The 16042-nt window shown below is 41.8% G+C and overlaps 2 protein-coding genes across 3 annotated transcripts in view; both read left to right on the top strand.

Annotated features, from left to right (window-relative positions):
- Positions 1 to 16042, top strand: part of LOC121023457 (zinc finger protein 304-like) — a 498588-nt gene that overhangs the window by 281276 nt on the left and 201270 nt on the right. The window lies entirely within an intron of this gene.
- LOC121023360 (vomeronasal type-1 receptor 1) overlaps positions 12614 to 16042 on the top strand; it is a 3835-nt gene continuing 406 nt past the window's right edge. The window contains exon 1 of the mRNA XM_040465178.1: positions 12614 to 13497. Within this exon, the coding sequence (XP_040321112.1) occupies positions 12614 to 13497 (884 nt within the window). The remainder of the gene's footprint in view (positions 13498 to 16042) is intronic.

Genomic DNA, 16042 nt, shown 5'->3' with positions numbered 1-16042 from the left:
TTATGTTATGTTATGTTATGTTATGTTATGTTATGTTATGTTATGTTATTGCCACTAAGCCAGGGCTTCTTCCAAGACCTGAAGAGAGGGATGGTGAAATAAATGTAGCACTTTCAGGGGCGCCTGGGTGGCTCAGTCGATTAAGCATCTGACTTCAGCTCGGGTCATTATCTCACAGTTCATGAGTTCAAGCCTGGCATCGGGCTCTGTGCTGACAGCTCAGAGCCTGGAGCCTGCTTCAGATTCTCTCTCTCTCTGCCCCTGCCCTGCTCACACTCTGTCTCTCTCTCTCAAAAATAAATTAAATTTAACAAAATGTAGCACTTTCAGATCTTCTGGGTTCCTAAGAGGTATGGGAAATCCAGAATTTTACGTGCAACTAATTATTTCAGAGCTTTATTGAGGTGAGATCGACAGGCAATAAACTTCATATATTTTATTGTGCAATTTTATATACATACAATGGTGAAACTATCCCCATGATCATTGTGAACATCTATCACTCCCAGAGTTTCACCTGGCTCCTAGATAATCCGTCTCACAGTGCCTTCCATGACCACCCTTCCCTGGACAATCATTTGCTTTATTTCAGTATAAATTAGTTTGCCTTTTGTAGATTTTTTTACAAATCATAATTCTCTTTTGTGGTTTATTTCATACCACATAATTATTTGAGATTCATTCTTGTCATTTGTGTGAGTGTGGGTTCCTGGGGGTCTACAGGAAGTCCAATCCATCTGCAGTATAGATTTGTAAGTCATTTTGAAACAACTCCTATTGTGCCCCTGTGCCACAGAAGGGAATGAATGCTTCACTATGGTGCATCCGGTCATCATGCACATGGAATTGCCCGTTGCAAGCAGGATTCTCTTCAACCAAATCATAAAGTCCAAAGGCCCTTGCTGTATTCCACTGTAAATTTAAAATGTACAGGTCGGGGGCGCCTGGGTGGCTCGGTCAGTTGGGCGGCCGACTTCGGCTTAGGGCATGATCTCGCGGTTCGTGAGTTCGAGCCTCGCGTCGGGCTCTGTGCTGACAGCTCAGAGCCTGGAGCCTGTTTCTGATTCTGTGTCTCCCTCTCTCTGACCCTCCCCTGTTCATGCTCTGTCCCTCTCTGTCTCAAAAATAAATGAACGTTAAATTAAAAAAAACGTACAGGTGGGATTGAGCCAGATGAGCTTCAGAAGACACAGCAGGCTGCACGATCAGGTACTTAAGACTTGCTGTAATCCACCGCATCAGTGATAACACATGCAGTTGCCTCTCCTGGATGTCCTGGACAGCCCAAAGAAAGAAAAGGAAGCCCTGACTCTGTTGCTACATGTGTCATTTTGGCTTATGAATAAAGTAAACATGGATACTGACTGCATCACGCACAATAGGGATGTCTGAATGATGGGGCAGGGCTGCAGAGGCCTCTGTGGATTCCAACTGGACCTCTTCCATGGCTTGCGGAAGTCTCCTCACTGCCCTTGGCTTCCACTACCTCCAGTCTGAAGTGGGAACATTATCATTATCTCCCCTGTACTGAGGGAATTGGAGAGAGCTCAGTTACGATGTGTATCCCCAGTGACAAGCATCTCAGTGCCTCTCTTGTGAGGTGAGGACAGTTCCAATCCTCTGCCCATGTTCCCAGAAATATAGTCTGCAGTTGCTAAAATGGAGCTAGCAGTGACGATTATCAGATATACTTCACATCCTGGTTTCTGGGGATTCACTGGGATGATGGAGGACCATGAGATGAGATACTTGTGCACCACTGCAGCCCTCCCTGACCACAGCCAGGGGGAGCTGGATTTAACCAAAGGGATCTGAGTTTAAATCCCACATCAGCTTCTTAGACTGGGCACTCTGTGTGACTTGATATTCTGCTTGAGCCTCTGGCCTAGCATGACTGTGACATGGAAATTACATTGGTATTTACTGTGGGGGCTGTGGGTGGATTAATAAAGATAATCACACTGAGCATTTGTCTTGGCCAGGCACTCCAGCATTTGCTTTTTCAACATTTAAATTTTTTTAAATGCTTATTTACTTTTTGAGAGAGAGAGAGACACACACAGAGTGCAAGCAGGGGAGGGGCAGAGAGAGAGAGGAAGACACAGAATCCAAGGCAGGTTCCAGGCTCTGAGTTGTTGGCGCAGAGCCAGACGTGGGTATAGAACTCATGAACCGTGAGATCATGACGTAAGCTAAAGTCAGATGCCTAATGAACTATGCCGCCCAGGCACCCCTGAATTTTCAACATTTTAAAATTCTCGTAACACCCTGATAAAGTGAGAACTATTGTTATATTCATGAGGAATCATGGCTCAAGAAAATCAAGTGACTTAAGGTGACACAGTAGCTGAGTGTTTAGAACAGATTCAAACTGCAGGAGTCTGGCTCCAGAGCTGAACACATATGATCCCTTTACTACAGCATGTGAAGTCTTTAGTCTGTGAGGCTTGGTGAGGACCAGGGAGGCTCAGCTACCATTGCTGTGGTTCTCCTTGTTGGAATTATCATAATCATATTCCCTGTTCCTCTGATGTCCCAGATCACTTATTGTCTGCCCCCACAATCCTCATAGGAATGCCACTGTCCTCTCCAGTGGATTCCCCAGGGGAGGGTTTTCTCTCAGCCACAACTACATTAGGTCTGAAGTCTGTGTCCTTCCCCAACTCTTGAGCCCAGCATAGGCCTTGGTGATCTGAGGCTGGGTCTCTCTACCCCTTCACCCGAGACTGACAGGCTCTGATCCCTATCCAACAGCACAAGGCCAATGCCACTACATCTGTTTGACTTCCCAGGTTTTGGATACCTTCAAATATGTGGCCATAACCTTCACCTAGGAAGAGTGGGGACAGCTGGACCTGGACCAAAGGGCCCTGTACCAGGAAGTGATGTTGAATACCTGTGGGTTTCTGGTCTCACTGGGGAAGGGCTCACCTCTCTACCCCTGGGTGGGGGGAACCCAGCCTTCTTGATTCCTGGCTGATAAGTGTCACAGGAGCCACCCTTCCTCCTCTCCAAAGACCCTGCAGTTTTCTGGCTCCTTCTCTTCCTACCTGGTCTTCCTGTATCTGCATCAGGGATCATTGGGATAGAAACAATGTCCTTCTAAACACCAACCCTCACCCCAGTGCCCAGCATGCTCAGGCCTCAGTCTACAGTCCATATTCTAGATTACACAGGAGGGAAGCTGACTGGCCCAGCCTGGTTGGGGCAGGCGTCCCAGGACCCAGTTAGCAAGGCTGCAAGTGATGGGCTGTTCTCAGAAAAGAACAGAAGACTGGGTGGTGAGGGAGAATCTAAAGACGTATCTCTGAAATCTCTTGAATAACAAGATTTAGAGACCTGAGCTGGTGAACACGATTGACTTTCTGGGAGGGTGGTGTGCCCGGGGAGGGCCATCCCCCCATAATTTGCCTAATGCATTGCTTCCATCTGGCTGTTCTTCAGTTGTAGCCTTTACAATAAGCCAGGAAATATAAGAAAAATGTTTTCCTGAGTTCCATGACCCAGTCTCAAAAATTACCAAAATTGAGATGCAGGTCATAGGAACCCTCAAATTTGTGGCTGGGTTGGAAAAATGTGTGGGTAGCCTGGGGACTCTGGCCTTTTGACTAGCGTCCACGGTGAGAAAAGTTTTGTGAGACTGAGTCTTTAAACCTGGGAAGTCACGCTGACTCCAAGTAGTATCAGAATAGGATTGACTTAGGGGCGCCTGGGTGGTGCAGTCGGTTAAGCGTCCGACTTCAGCCAGGTCACGATCTCGCGGTCCGTGAGTTCGAGCCCCGCGTCGGGCTCTGGGCTGATGGCTCAGAGCCTGGAGCCTGCTTCCCATTCTGTGTCTCCCTCTCTCTCTCTGCCCCTTCCCCGTCCATGCTCTGTCTCTCTCTGTCCCCAAAATAAATAAACGTTGAAAAAAAAAATTAAAAAAAAAAAAAAAAAAAGAATAGGATTGACTTGTAGGGCACCCAGCTGGTGTCAGAGAATTGTCAGCCAGCAAAGTAACTTCCTAAGGAGGTGCCAGATCCAATGGCCTTTTGTGCTTCTTGTGCCTTATCAACTGCTCTTGATTAACCAAAACTAGCTGCTTGGTCTATGGATGGCAGTTCCAAAGTAAACAGCATCCTTTTTAAAAAAAATTTTTTTTTCAACGTTTATTTATTTTTGGGACAGAGAGAGACAGAGCATGAACAGGGGAGGGGCAGAGAGAGAGGGAGACACAGAATCGGAAACAGGCTCCAGGCTCCGAGCCATCAGCCCAGAGCCTGACTCGGGGCTCGAACTCACGGACCGCGAGATCGTGACCTGAGCTGAAGTCGGACGCTTAACCGACTGCGCCACCCAGGCGCCCCAACAGCATCCTTTTTAGAAGGTGGCCACTCTGATCGAAGACAGAAAAATCGGTGCACTAGGCTAAATTGCATGCTTTGTGCTTCTATACTTGGGTTTTTACCAATTCATGGGTGTGACCAATGGCATGATCCGCTGGCCTGGCCTGACCAGGCAGAAGGGCAATGGAAACATCCTATTGAAGTGATTCCCATATGGAGCACACACCTGTGGTAATCTGCTCCGGACTGATTGTTCCTGCCCCCAAATTAGTAATTTAATAGTTTAATATCTAACCACCAATGTGGCTGTACAGAGAGAGGGCCTCTTCATAAACGTTAAGTGAGGTCATAAGGGTGGGACACTGGTATGATAAGATTCCTGTCCTTATAGGAAATGATACCAGAAAGCGTACAAGTGCTTTCTGCCCACCTCCCCACCCCCTTCGTGTCTAGAGAACCACCATAGTATTCCTATCAGTTGTGGTGACCTCTACTGAACTAATGGAATTTAAAAATGAACACATAAAGGTTCAAGAGGGTGGCCCCTCACCTCTTTAACATATTTGCTTCAGTATCATCTTCCCTACGATTCTTACTATGAACATCAAATTTAATGTTGCAACCCTTCCTCGACCACCAAAGTTTTCATCATTCGGGCTCTGCGTTATTGTTTTCATTTTCTGTAGAACGTAACACCTTCTAATAAACTAAAGAATTTAACGGCTTAATTTTTTTAATGCTTTCTTTCCCTCCACTAGAAGATGGGCTCCATATTTGTGCACTGACGCTCCAGCGTAGCCACCAAAGTGCCCAACAGACATAAGAACCTCAGTAAATATCTTGGAGAATGCTTAATGGATAGAACATCACAGGTTTCTGCTAATTTGAAGCACCCAGCTATCCTTTTTATCTCTACTCATTTGCTGCTGTCCCTTCAATTTCAGTACCTGCAGTGAGCTCAAGAATGGAAGGGAATTATATTTTGAGATAAATTTTCATAAAGAGGTTAGAGTGGGAGAGAGCCAAAGCATAAGAGACTGTTAAAAACTGAGAACAAACTGAGGGTTGATGGGGGGTGGGAGGGAGGGGAGGGTGGGTGGTGGGTATTGAGGAGGGCACCTTTTGGGATGAGCACTGGGTGTTGTATGGAAACCAATTTGACAATAAATTTCATATATTAAAAAAAAAGATAAATTTTCAAAATGTAGAATAATCCTGGATAAGAAGGTGCTCAGTTTCATTCTCTAACTTGTCAGATCCTAATGTTTTCTGGCATTCTCAGTGTTCCTTGAGATTTTTTTTTTAACATTTCAGAGGCAAATTGTTCCTTAGATATCTCTGCAACCTTCAATAGAAAACCTTCTAATTAAACATGATCTCCTTCGATAATTTGTACAATCCGCAGATGTTTTTGAAAGATAATCTCAACTCCCTGTGTAGGTGTTGTCACTGAAATTACAGGTGAAAGGATAATAATTATCCACCAAGGAGGTCAAGGAGATGAGATCACGGCACCCCAAGCATTTAGATCAGGTTCAGACGCTGCTCTCCACACTGGCACGCATCTTACTGCAGCACCCATCGTCCTAATTGCAAATGTCATCTGGTAAGTGTCTATTTTTTTTCTTTTTTAGAAGAATGTCAGATTCATAGGAGAATTCTACAAAGTAGAGGGAAAACCACAGAATAATGTGTATGTGTACATGTATGTATGTTTTCTGGGATTGAAACAGTTTTGTATAGAGCGAGCAATGATTCTTTCTGAGAACATCTACACACCATCCTTTTGCTCGCCTTCCGTAGGGCTGCCTGGCATCTTTCCTCTCTCCTCACAGTTACAGCTTTTGTGAAATCTTTTATTCATCCCTGCCCAAAGAGACTAAACCTCACGGTGTTCACTCTACTATTTCCCAGTGCAGACCTATGACCAGAGAAGAGATGATAAGGCTGAGCTCCCTGCCCTGAGTTGTTAACTGCAGTCTGTGTGCCAGGAGCTAGCACATTTAATTTTGTTATATTTTGTTGTGAGCCTGTTGTGCTAAATGGATGCGTAGTAACATAGGTCTAAACTTTCTGACATCGGTAAAAGAGAGTAAACATTTATCTTCTTTTTTTTAAATTGAAGTTATTTTTTTAATGTTTATTTTTATTCTTGAGAGACAGAGTGTGAGCAGGGAAGGGGCAGAGAGAGAGAGAAAGACAGCATCTGAAGTAGGCTCCAGGCTCTGAGCTGCCAAGCACAGAGCCCGATGTAGGGCTCTAACTCATGAACCGTGAGATCATGACCTGAGCTGGTCTGATGCTTAACCGACTGAGCTACACAAGTGCCCCACATTTATCTTCCATTTACAGAACTAAAAGAAACTGAAGATTTCTGGAGGGGAGCTAGGTGGGGGATGGGTTAAAAGGGTGATGGGCAGGGACACTTGGGTGGTTCAGTCCGTTGGGCATCTGACTTCGGCTCAGGTCATGATCTCGAGGTTCATGGGTTCCAGCCACATGTCCGGGCTCTGTGCTGACAGCTCAGAGCCTGGAGCCTGCTTCGGATTCTGTGTCTCCCTCTCTCTCTGCCCCTCCCCTGCTCATGCTCTGTCTCTCAAGAATAAAATAAAACATTAAAACAAACAAACAAGGGTGATGGGCATTAAGGAGGGCACTTTTCGGGATGAGCACTGGGTGTCAAACGTAAGAGGTGAATCACTGGGTTCTACTCCTGAAGCCAAGACTATACTGTATGTTAACTAACTAGAATTTAAATTTAAAAAATAAAAAATAAAATAAGAAATTAAATTATTATTTGAAGAACACTGTGCCTAATGGTTGTAGGATTTGGGGCTGGAGCAGGGAGGGAGGAATAATCAGAGACTTCAGTAGTCTTCCAATAGTAGTGTTACCCTGCTGTGTAATCCAGCGGATGGTAAAAGCGCCTTGCTAGTTAACCTATTGCTTCTTGCTGTTAACCCATCCTTCTGCTGTTAACCTATTGCTCTCTCTACCCTCCAAGATGTGTTTATCAAACTAAAAAGATAAGAATAAAACCAAATAAAATTCTGACTGGAGAACTTGTTTGACGGGGAAGTTCACACCCCCTCGCTAAGAGCAGGAGTCACTTAATTTGGATCCTCCCTTTGTTGCCCAACACCCTGTGATTATGGGAATGTCATGATCCTTTATTGCCTTTGTACTTCTGAAGGCTTTAAGGGCTGGAATGATCAGTAACCACGGCAATTTCAGATTTTAGGACTCTCATGTGGGCTTTTAAAAAAAAATGTTTTATTTATTTTGAGAGAGAGAGAGAGAAAGAGAGAGAGAGGGAACATCAAGAGTCGGATGCTTAACAGACTGAGCCGCCCAGGCATCCCCCCTCCCCCGCCCCCAAGTCTTGATTTGGGCTCAGGTCATGAGCTCATCGTTCATGAGATCGAGCCCCATGTCAGGCTCTGCACTAACAGCACCAAGCCTGCTTGGAATTCTCTCTCTCCCTTGCCTTGTTCTCTCTCTCTCTCTCTCTCTCTCTCTCTCTCTCTCTTAAAATAAACAAACTTTTTTTAATTATAAAATTTTAAATTTAAAAACTACGAATTTCACCATGAAATTTTTAGGAAATCAATTCATGCATAAATTTCAGGTGGATTTCCACTCTGACACCCCCTCCCCTGCCCCTTTCCTCCTTCCCAGCCCAGACAGTTAACCCCGCTTCACTTGTGGAGGATCCTTCTAGACCAATTTATATTCAGTCACTAAGATCTCTCTTAAGTCACATCTGCTGATTTACGGCTGAGTGAATTCACCTTCTGCATTCTTTTATGAAACATATTAATCAATGTCCAAGGAATATGATGGATACTTACTAGTGAGGTGTTTTCCTCCTATTCACCCCACGGACTCTCTTATCACTAGTCCATTAGGTTGTTTACCAAGCATGAGGTGTCTCCCCCACACTTAAATACAAACTGCTCTATTTCAGTTACTAAAATAGAATTGAAATGTATTTTACACAGCATTTACTTTAATCTCAAATTGCACAATCATTCCAGAAAACAAGAGAAAAACCTATATCAGGTAAAATGTTATGTATTCAGTATTCTAAATGGTTTTCAAAACATTTTAAATTTGCAGCTGTTCTGTATCTGTCATGACATGGTGTGTCAGGTTCAGCCAGACACAAGAGAGGGCCAGAAAAACAGTTTATTATAGTCACGGGTCCTACAGAGACAGCGTCCGGGCACACCACCAGGGGGTCATTGGTGGAAGAGCCAAGGGGGTTGACTCAACCAAGCAGGTGGAGAAGGTGGAGGATGGACGAGGAAATGGAGGAGGACCTCTAGGCAAGCGCCTTTTTTGAGGGTCAGGGTGGAGTACACGGGAGACAGTGAAGGGGGATTCCACTGGCGCATCTGAATATCCCGAGGTCACAGTCAGGAAAGGCAAGACGAGGAAGTTGTGGCAGGGCCCAGCCTTCAACTGATGCACCCAGTCACCTGGGTGGGGTGTTCGGACCCTGGTTGTGGAGATGTTGAAGCAGCAGCAAAATATTAACTTTTAAAATTCACAGGATAGCAGACCGATTTTAAAATATCCATTTGTGCATCTTTTTTGATATGAAAAATGATGCAATTTTTCTATCAGAGGAAACTTAAAATGAGATTTCAGCAAGAGTATATGTATATTTGAAAATGTCAGTGTCATTTGCACTGTAATTTGGCCTTTTCTGATACTTATGAGAAAAATACATTTTTTAATATATGTGTTCTTTTCTCAGAGTTGCCTGTTCGTTTACATTGCCAAAAGAAGCACTGAGATTATTATAATTACCTTTTTTATGTTCTACATGTTTAATTTTTTAAGTTTTATTTTCTATTGGTTTTAGGAGTCTTTCAGTAAAAGATACTACAAAAATGAAAAGGCTTACATTTTTTATTAAGAAGCGTGATAAGGGGCTCCTGGGTGGCTCAGTCAGTTAAGCATCTGATTCTTGACTTTGGCTCAGGTCATGATCTTACAGTTTGTGAGTCTGAGACTGCTTGGGATTCTCTCTCTTTCCCTCTCTCTCTGCCCCTCCACGGCTTGCTCTCTCTCAAAATAAATAAACTTAAAAAAAGTGTGATAAAAATGTTTTCAGTTCTTAAGTTTGGATACATGCTTGGTAATTTATTCAGGCAAAATTAATGCAAACATACTATATTTTTTCTAAGAGATTTACATTCTTTATGTTTAGATGTAGTATTTATTTTCTCTAAGATTGAAAGCTAGAAATGTCTTTTAAGACTTCACCAAATCTCCAAATATTTTAGTACTGCATATAAAATACCACTTCTCCCAGCTAATTCATCATTTAGTGTTATCATACATAAGCCCCTATAAACTTATCCTATAAAAATATTTGCAAACATAATTTGCAAGCTCCTTTTCGCCAATAGAAACCTCTGGTTATACTTTATATACTAAGGCAAGTTGTGTCATTAAATTGTGTGTATTTTTGACATTTGTGGAGGAAATTTAGAAATGTTAATATTTCTTTGGAATCTTATGAGACAACATACTTAATAGTATGAATTGAATTAGTAAGACTGGAAAAATTTTCATCTAGGACAACAGTCTTCTGATACTAAATGAATACTATGATTGATTTAAAATACAGTGTCTGGTTTTCATTCAGTGTTTTCCTCAGATGCTTAGTTTTTAATATTGTTTTCAAAATTCCATTTGTCTTTCACTAATGCATTTTTGCTTATACATTTAAGAAGACCGTTGCCTATCTTAAGGGGAAAAAATGGCTGTCTTGATGTGTGACTATTCTAAATTATATTATTGATCCTAATAACAATTTCTGTGTTTCCAGAGTGTTTCTCAAGTGCGTAACCATTTCAGTTCTTGATCATGGAAACTGAAATACATCTCACAGCTGTTATTCCTGCCTTGTTGAAACAACCATGCCAGGAAGATGGTGACTCAGTAAGGTGCTCTACATCATGAACATATTTTCATGAACATGGACACATTCTTCTACTTTGTCATCCAATATTGAAACATTGCATCTGGAAGAAGGAATTGTTCTTGTGAGGAAGTTTCCCCTAAACTGTTGTTGAGTTTTCTATTATTTTGTTTTGTATCTATTTTTACCATGATGAAAAATGTTTTCATTGACATTAATAAGTATCATTTAAAACAGACAAGTTTGGGGGGACTGCCCAGAGATTTCTTACTGTGAAACATAGTCCGTACTGCTATTGCAGGAGAAATAGTTGATATTCCCCTTTATCCATTTTCCAGGAATTAACTGCTTCCTCAACATCTTCCAGCAGTTTTGCACTTATTTTTATGTCACTTATATGGATTTGGTTTACATAAATCAATCATTTGGAGTTACACTGTTGTACCAAAACTTTGCAAGGGCACCTTCGTCAGGTGGAATCCTGTGACCTCTAAGAAGTGACCTCAGTGTTCTTTCCTTGCTTCCCTTTTATGACAAGAAGTTTCAGTTGTATCTTGGAAAGTTCCTGCCCTAGTCCGCGAATAAGCCCCCCACTTCCCTCAAGACACTCTTTACGTACACAGGAAAATGGATTAAGAGACCATAAACTGGGTGCTAGAAGTAGGCATTGTTACAGCATTGTCCATAATTTCTAATTTTTTTTCAGTTTGCGGGAAAAATGCATATATGTTTAAAATCAAATACTATATGAGTTAATATCAATTGTTCCTACCAAATACGTGTTTTAGTTTTGTTCAAGTTCTTAGGTTATATATTTATTTTTTCCTGACATAGAAAGCTTTATTTTCCATTCATAGTAATATATTTGTTTCCAAAATAGCATCCCAATACTTTTTAGTAAAATACATACACAGACTTTAAGATTTCCTTGCAGGTAGTTTTACCTTAATAGAACTTCCTAGGAAAATAAAGCCAATCCCATATTTTCGAGTCACTCAAAATGTCTCTTTGACATAGAAAGAAAGCCAATGGGGTATTCAGTTACTTCTTAACCTTTGAATTTTGTATTTTAAAACATTAGTTTGCCTTAAAATTGTTTAATAATTATATGATATGTGTACATTTGTACAAATAAAACAGTATAACAAGATTTTTCTCTAAAAACTAGCTTTAAAATCTGCCCCATTCCTATGTATGTTCTGTGGCTACATTTTCATTCCTCCATATACATGGGAAAAAAACCTTTAGCATTCTCTACACAGAGCTCTCCATCTAGCTTTTCATTTCAGAATACATACAGTTTATAACCGTAGGTCAGACTGTAGAGATCCTCCTCACTCAATTTGCAGGCATAGAAAACTCTATTGTGCAGGTGAGCCATGATGTGTTTACTCGGCTCCTGTAGGTAGACCTCCAAAGTGTTTTCAAGTGATGGTGATGGTCACATACTTCATTGTTTTAAGACTTTCTTTTCGGGGCGCCTGGGTGGCGCAGTCGGTTGAGCGTCCGACTTCAGCCAGGTCACGATCTCACAGTCCGTGAGTTTGAGCCCCGTGTCAGGCTCTGGGCTGATGGCTCAGAGCCTGGAGCCTGTTTCCGATTCTGTGTCTCCCTCTCTCTCTGCCCCTCCCCCGTTCATGCTCTGTCTCTCTCTGTCCCAAAAATAAATAAATGTTGAAAAAAAGACTTTCTTTTTTCTTTTTTTTTTTTTTTAGGAGTTTTAGGTTCACAACAAAATTGAGGAAAGCACAGATATTTCCTTTGTATCTCCTGCCTCCCTACATGTATAGCCTCTTCCATTATTAGCATCACTTACCAGGATGGTACTTTTTTTTTTTTTTTTTACCAAGGATGACACTACCTTGATACATTATAATCACCCAAAGTCCAGAGTTTACTTTAGAATTCATTCTTAGTTTTGTAAATTCTGTGGGTGGACAATCCATTACTATAATATCCTACAGTAATATCTATTATTATAATATCACAGAGCATATTTTCACTGCCCCCCAAATCCTCTATGCATGCCTATTTATTATCCCCTCCCCTTCCTCTCCAATCCTGGTCGACCACGGATCTTTTAATTGTCTGCATAGTTTTGCTTTTCCAGAGTGTCACATAGTTGGAATCCTACAGTGTGTAGTTTTTTTTTGGAACGGCTTCTTTCACTTAGTAATACGCATTTGAGTTTTCTGCGTGTCTTTTCATGGCTTGATAGTTCAATTCATTTTAGTACTGAATAATGTTCCATTGTCTGGATGCACCACAGTTTATCACAAAATTTTTTTTGTTTTTCTTGTACTGCCATTCACCTGGCTTCAACTAAAATCAATGTCTCGTAGATATTGATGCGATGGCTGCCACCAAGTGGGAAATAGGAATCCTCTTCCTCACTCAGCTGGGAGTGGGAATCCTTGCAAACGCCTCTCTCCTGTGTCTTTATAACTTCACACTTCTCACTGGACACAAGGTGAGACCCACAGACTTGATTCTCAATCAACTGGTCTTAGCCAACTCCTTGGTGCTTTTATTGAGAGGGATCCCTCAGACCATGGCAGCCTTTAGATCAAAATATTTCCTGAATGAGACTGGATGTAAACTTCTTTTCTATTTCCATAGAGTGGCCAGAGGGGTTTCCCTCAGCACTACCACACTTCTCGGTGTCTTTCAGACCATTAAACTATGTTCCAATTTCTCTAGGTGGCTGGAGCTCAGAATAAGATCCCCAATGTTCATTGGTTTCTGCTGTCTCCTTTGCTGGATCCTGCATCTGTTGGTAAATATTTTTGTTCCTATCAAAATGATTAGTCCTATGAGTGGCAAAAATTTTAGTGTGAGAGTAAGTTATGTATACTGTTCCTCACTCAATCCAGACAGATTTCTCCAATTTGTGGTTGTAGCAATATTCTTCATAACTGATTTTGTGTGTTTGAGTCTCATGGCCTGGGCCAGTGGCTCAGTGGTCCTTTTCCTACTCAGGCACAAACAGCGAGTCCAACACATTCACAGCCACAGCTTTGCTCCCAGACCTTCTCCCGAGGCCAGGGCCACTTGTACCATTTTGATCCTTGTGAGTGCTTTTTTCTTCTTTTACTCACTGTCTTCTCTTTTGTTTGTTTGGATGACTCTATTTGCTATTCCAGGCCAGTGGCTGGTGGATGCCTCCATGTTTTTGTCTTCGTGTTTCCCAACATTCAGCCCTTTTGTGCTCATTTTCAGCGATACTCGCATCTCTCGGTTTTGTTTCATTTCTTGGCAAGGAAAACATATTTTCTAATCTGACTGTGACTGTATGACTCTGTTCTCTACATGAAATTAATCATTTCTTCCACCAGCTGTTAGTATTTAAGGGAATACAAATTTTCAGATGCTTGATATAAATTTATTATTCTGTGTAGAGTGGGGCAGTTAGATCCTGGAAACCACAATCCTATGAGTCCTAACACGAACGTTATTTATGTGTTTACACAAAGAGTATACTGTTTTAGCTTCATCAGTGGAAAAGTTGATGACATTCTGAAATAGTATAACAGAAGGAAAATTTTGAACTTGGGAAGTGGATAATATCACTCAGTTTGGGTATTTTTGAGAGGGGTGGGAGAGTCGTAAATTTTATGTAATATTAACTTTGCCATGTAAATAATTTTCAAGTATATAATTCAGTAGCATCAGGTAAATTTGTAATGCTGTGTACCTACTGCCACTATTTCCAAAGTTTTTTTTTGTAATTTCAAACATAAATTGTGTATCCATTAGGCAATAACTCCCCATTCACCCTTCACTCCAGCCCCTAGGAATCTCTCATCATTCTGTTTTTGTGAGCTTGTTTATTCTAGATATTAGTATTCATGGAACCATATCTTTATCCTTCCGTGCCTGGCTTATATCACTTAGCATAATGTTTTCAAGGTTCATTCATCTTATGGCATGTTTCAGCATTTTATTGCTTCTTACCACTAAAAAATATTCCATTGTTTGGGCATGCCACATTTTATCCATTCATCTATTGACGGACGCTGGGTTGTTTCCACTTTCTGGCTGTTGTGATTAATGCTGCTATGAACATGGGTGTACAAGTATAGATTTGAGTCCCTGCTTTCCATTTGTTGCAGTATATGCCCAGGAATGGAATTTTTTTTTGGTCAGATGACCTGTCTCTATTAAGCTTAATGAGAAGCCGTATTCTGCCTTCTCACTTTGCAACATTTTATATGCTCATAAGAAGTGTACAAGGGTTCACGTTTCTCCACAGCCTCGGCAACAACTTATTTTACCCTTTTGAAAATAGTGATCTTGGTAGATGTAGATTGGTATCTCATGGTGGTTTCATTTGTATTTCCTTAATGACCTATGGTGTTGACATCTGAAGTAATTTGCTCCTGCTGTTTCCATAGTCCTTTTCCTCATTTGTTTTCCCTCTCTTCTGTGTAACTGTATAAACTGTATAAACATGTACTGATACCTACTCCGCTCAGATGAAACTCTGCCTCCTTTCACTTCCTGAAAGCTCTATCCCATTTCTCAAAATGTCCCTCCCAGTCAGGTTTGCAGCACACACGTTAAATTCCTTTCCCCACTCTCTCTTCTGTTCTCCAAATAAAGTCAGGGAAACCCATCGTTCTTCCAGTGAGTAAACTCCACGCGGTAAAACAGATATCCAGCAGAAAGCTGACGCCCTCTATTGGAAATAGAGGTAATCTATAAAATGAGTGGAGGCTGTCATTTGGGGATTTTTCTTCCCTCTCTTTCAGCTCACAAAATAACTTCCCTAACTCAAGTGAGTCCTGTTATAGAAGGGGTTCCTCCTGCTTTACATAGGATTTTCCTTCTGCTTTAAATCAGGTCTGAGATTTCATGCTATATGGTTGACCCTTGAACAACACAGGTTTGAACTGCATGGGTCCAGTTATATGTGAATTTTTTCAATACCTACAGTACAGTGCTGTAAGTGTATATGTATATTTGTTTCTTGTTCATTACTAACATTTTTTTCTCTACCTTAATTGGAAGAATACAGTATATAATACAAACAAAAAATGTAATCAACTGTTTATGTTATTGGTAAGGATTCTGGTCAACAGTAGGCTATTAGTAGTTAAATTTTGAGGGAATCAAAAGTTATAGGGATTTCAACTGCCGTGATTGGAGAGGTGGAGAAAGTTGAGGGGCTGGGGAAATGGGAGTTGGGGGTGTCAGCGCTAACCCCTCCTCATTCAAGAGTTAAGTACACTCTGGAATTCCTGTGTGGTCCTGACAAAGTGGGGTATGGGCAGAGAAGAAGCCTTAGAAACCTGCATGAGGTCACAGAGAATTTGGCAGAAAACTAAGGTGCGGGGCAAGGCTGGGAAAGGATAGAAAACAGCTGGCAGGGTGCTGAGAACAGGCTGGAGGATGCACAGGCCTCACAGTGCGGGTAATATTAGAATCCTGACCAGCCAGAGGGGAGACACCCCCCTGAAACACTCTAGATGGTCAGTGGAGACCCTAGAAAGGCCGCACTTTAGGTGTAACAGGGTGCCCTAATATTTATTTATTTATTTATTTATATCATATATGTCATATCATCTATCATATATCATATGTATCATCCCTTAATCTGAAGAAAGTGCTGGGCTCTCACTGATCCCCCTTTCCTGAGGGAACCTGATTTATTCTTTCCCTCCGCGGACAGATATTCTCAGCGGTCAGTGGGTCAGGTGTGATCTGAGGTCGCATCTGACCGGGGACAGCGTGGGCTGGGCACAGAGGGGGTGGAACCTCAGACCCCACAGCGCCCGCTCCC

The sequence above is a fragment of the Herpailurus yagouaroundi genome, unplaced genomic scaffold, assembly GCF_014898765.1.
Source record: "Herpailurus yagouaroundi ecotype Mexico unplaced genomic scaffold, PumYag 557, whole genome shotgun sequence".
Lineage (NCBI taxonomy): Eukaryota > Metazoa > Chordata > Mammalia > Carnivora > Felidae > Herpailurus > Herpailurus yagouaroundi.
The sequence above is the reverse complement of the archived record's forward strand: the minus strand, read 5'-3'. Positions and strand labels throughout refer to the sequence as shown.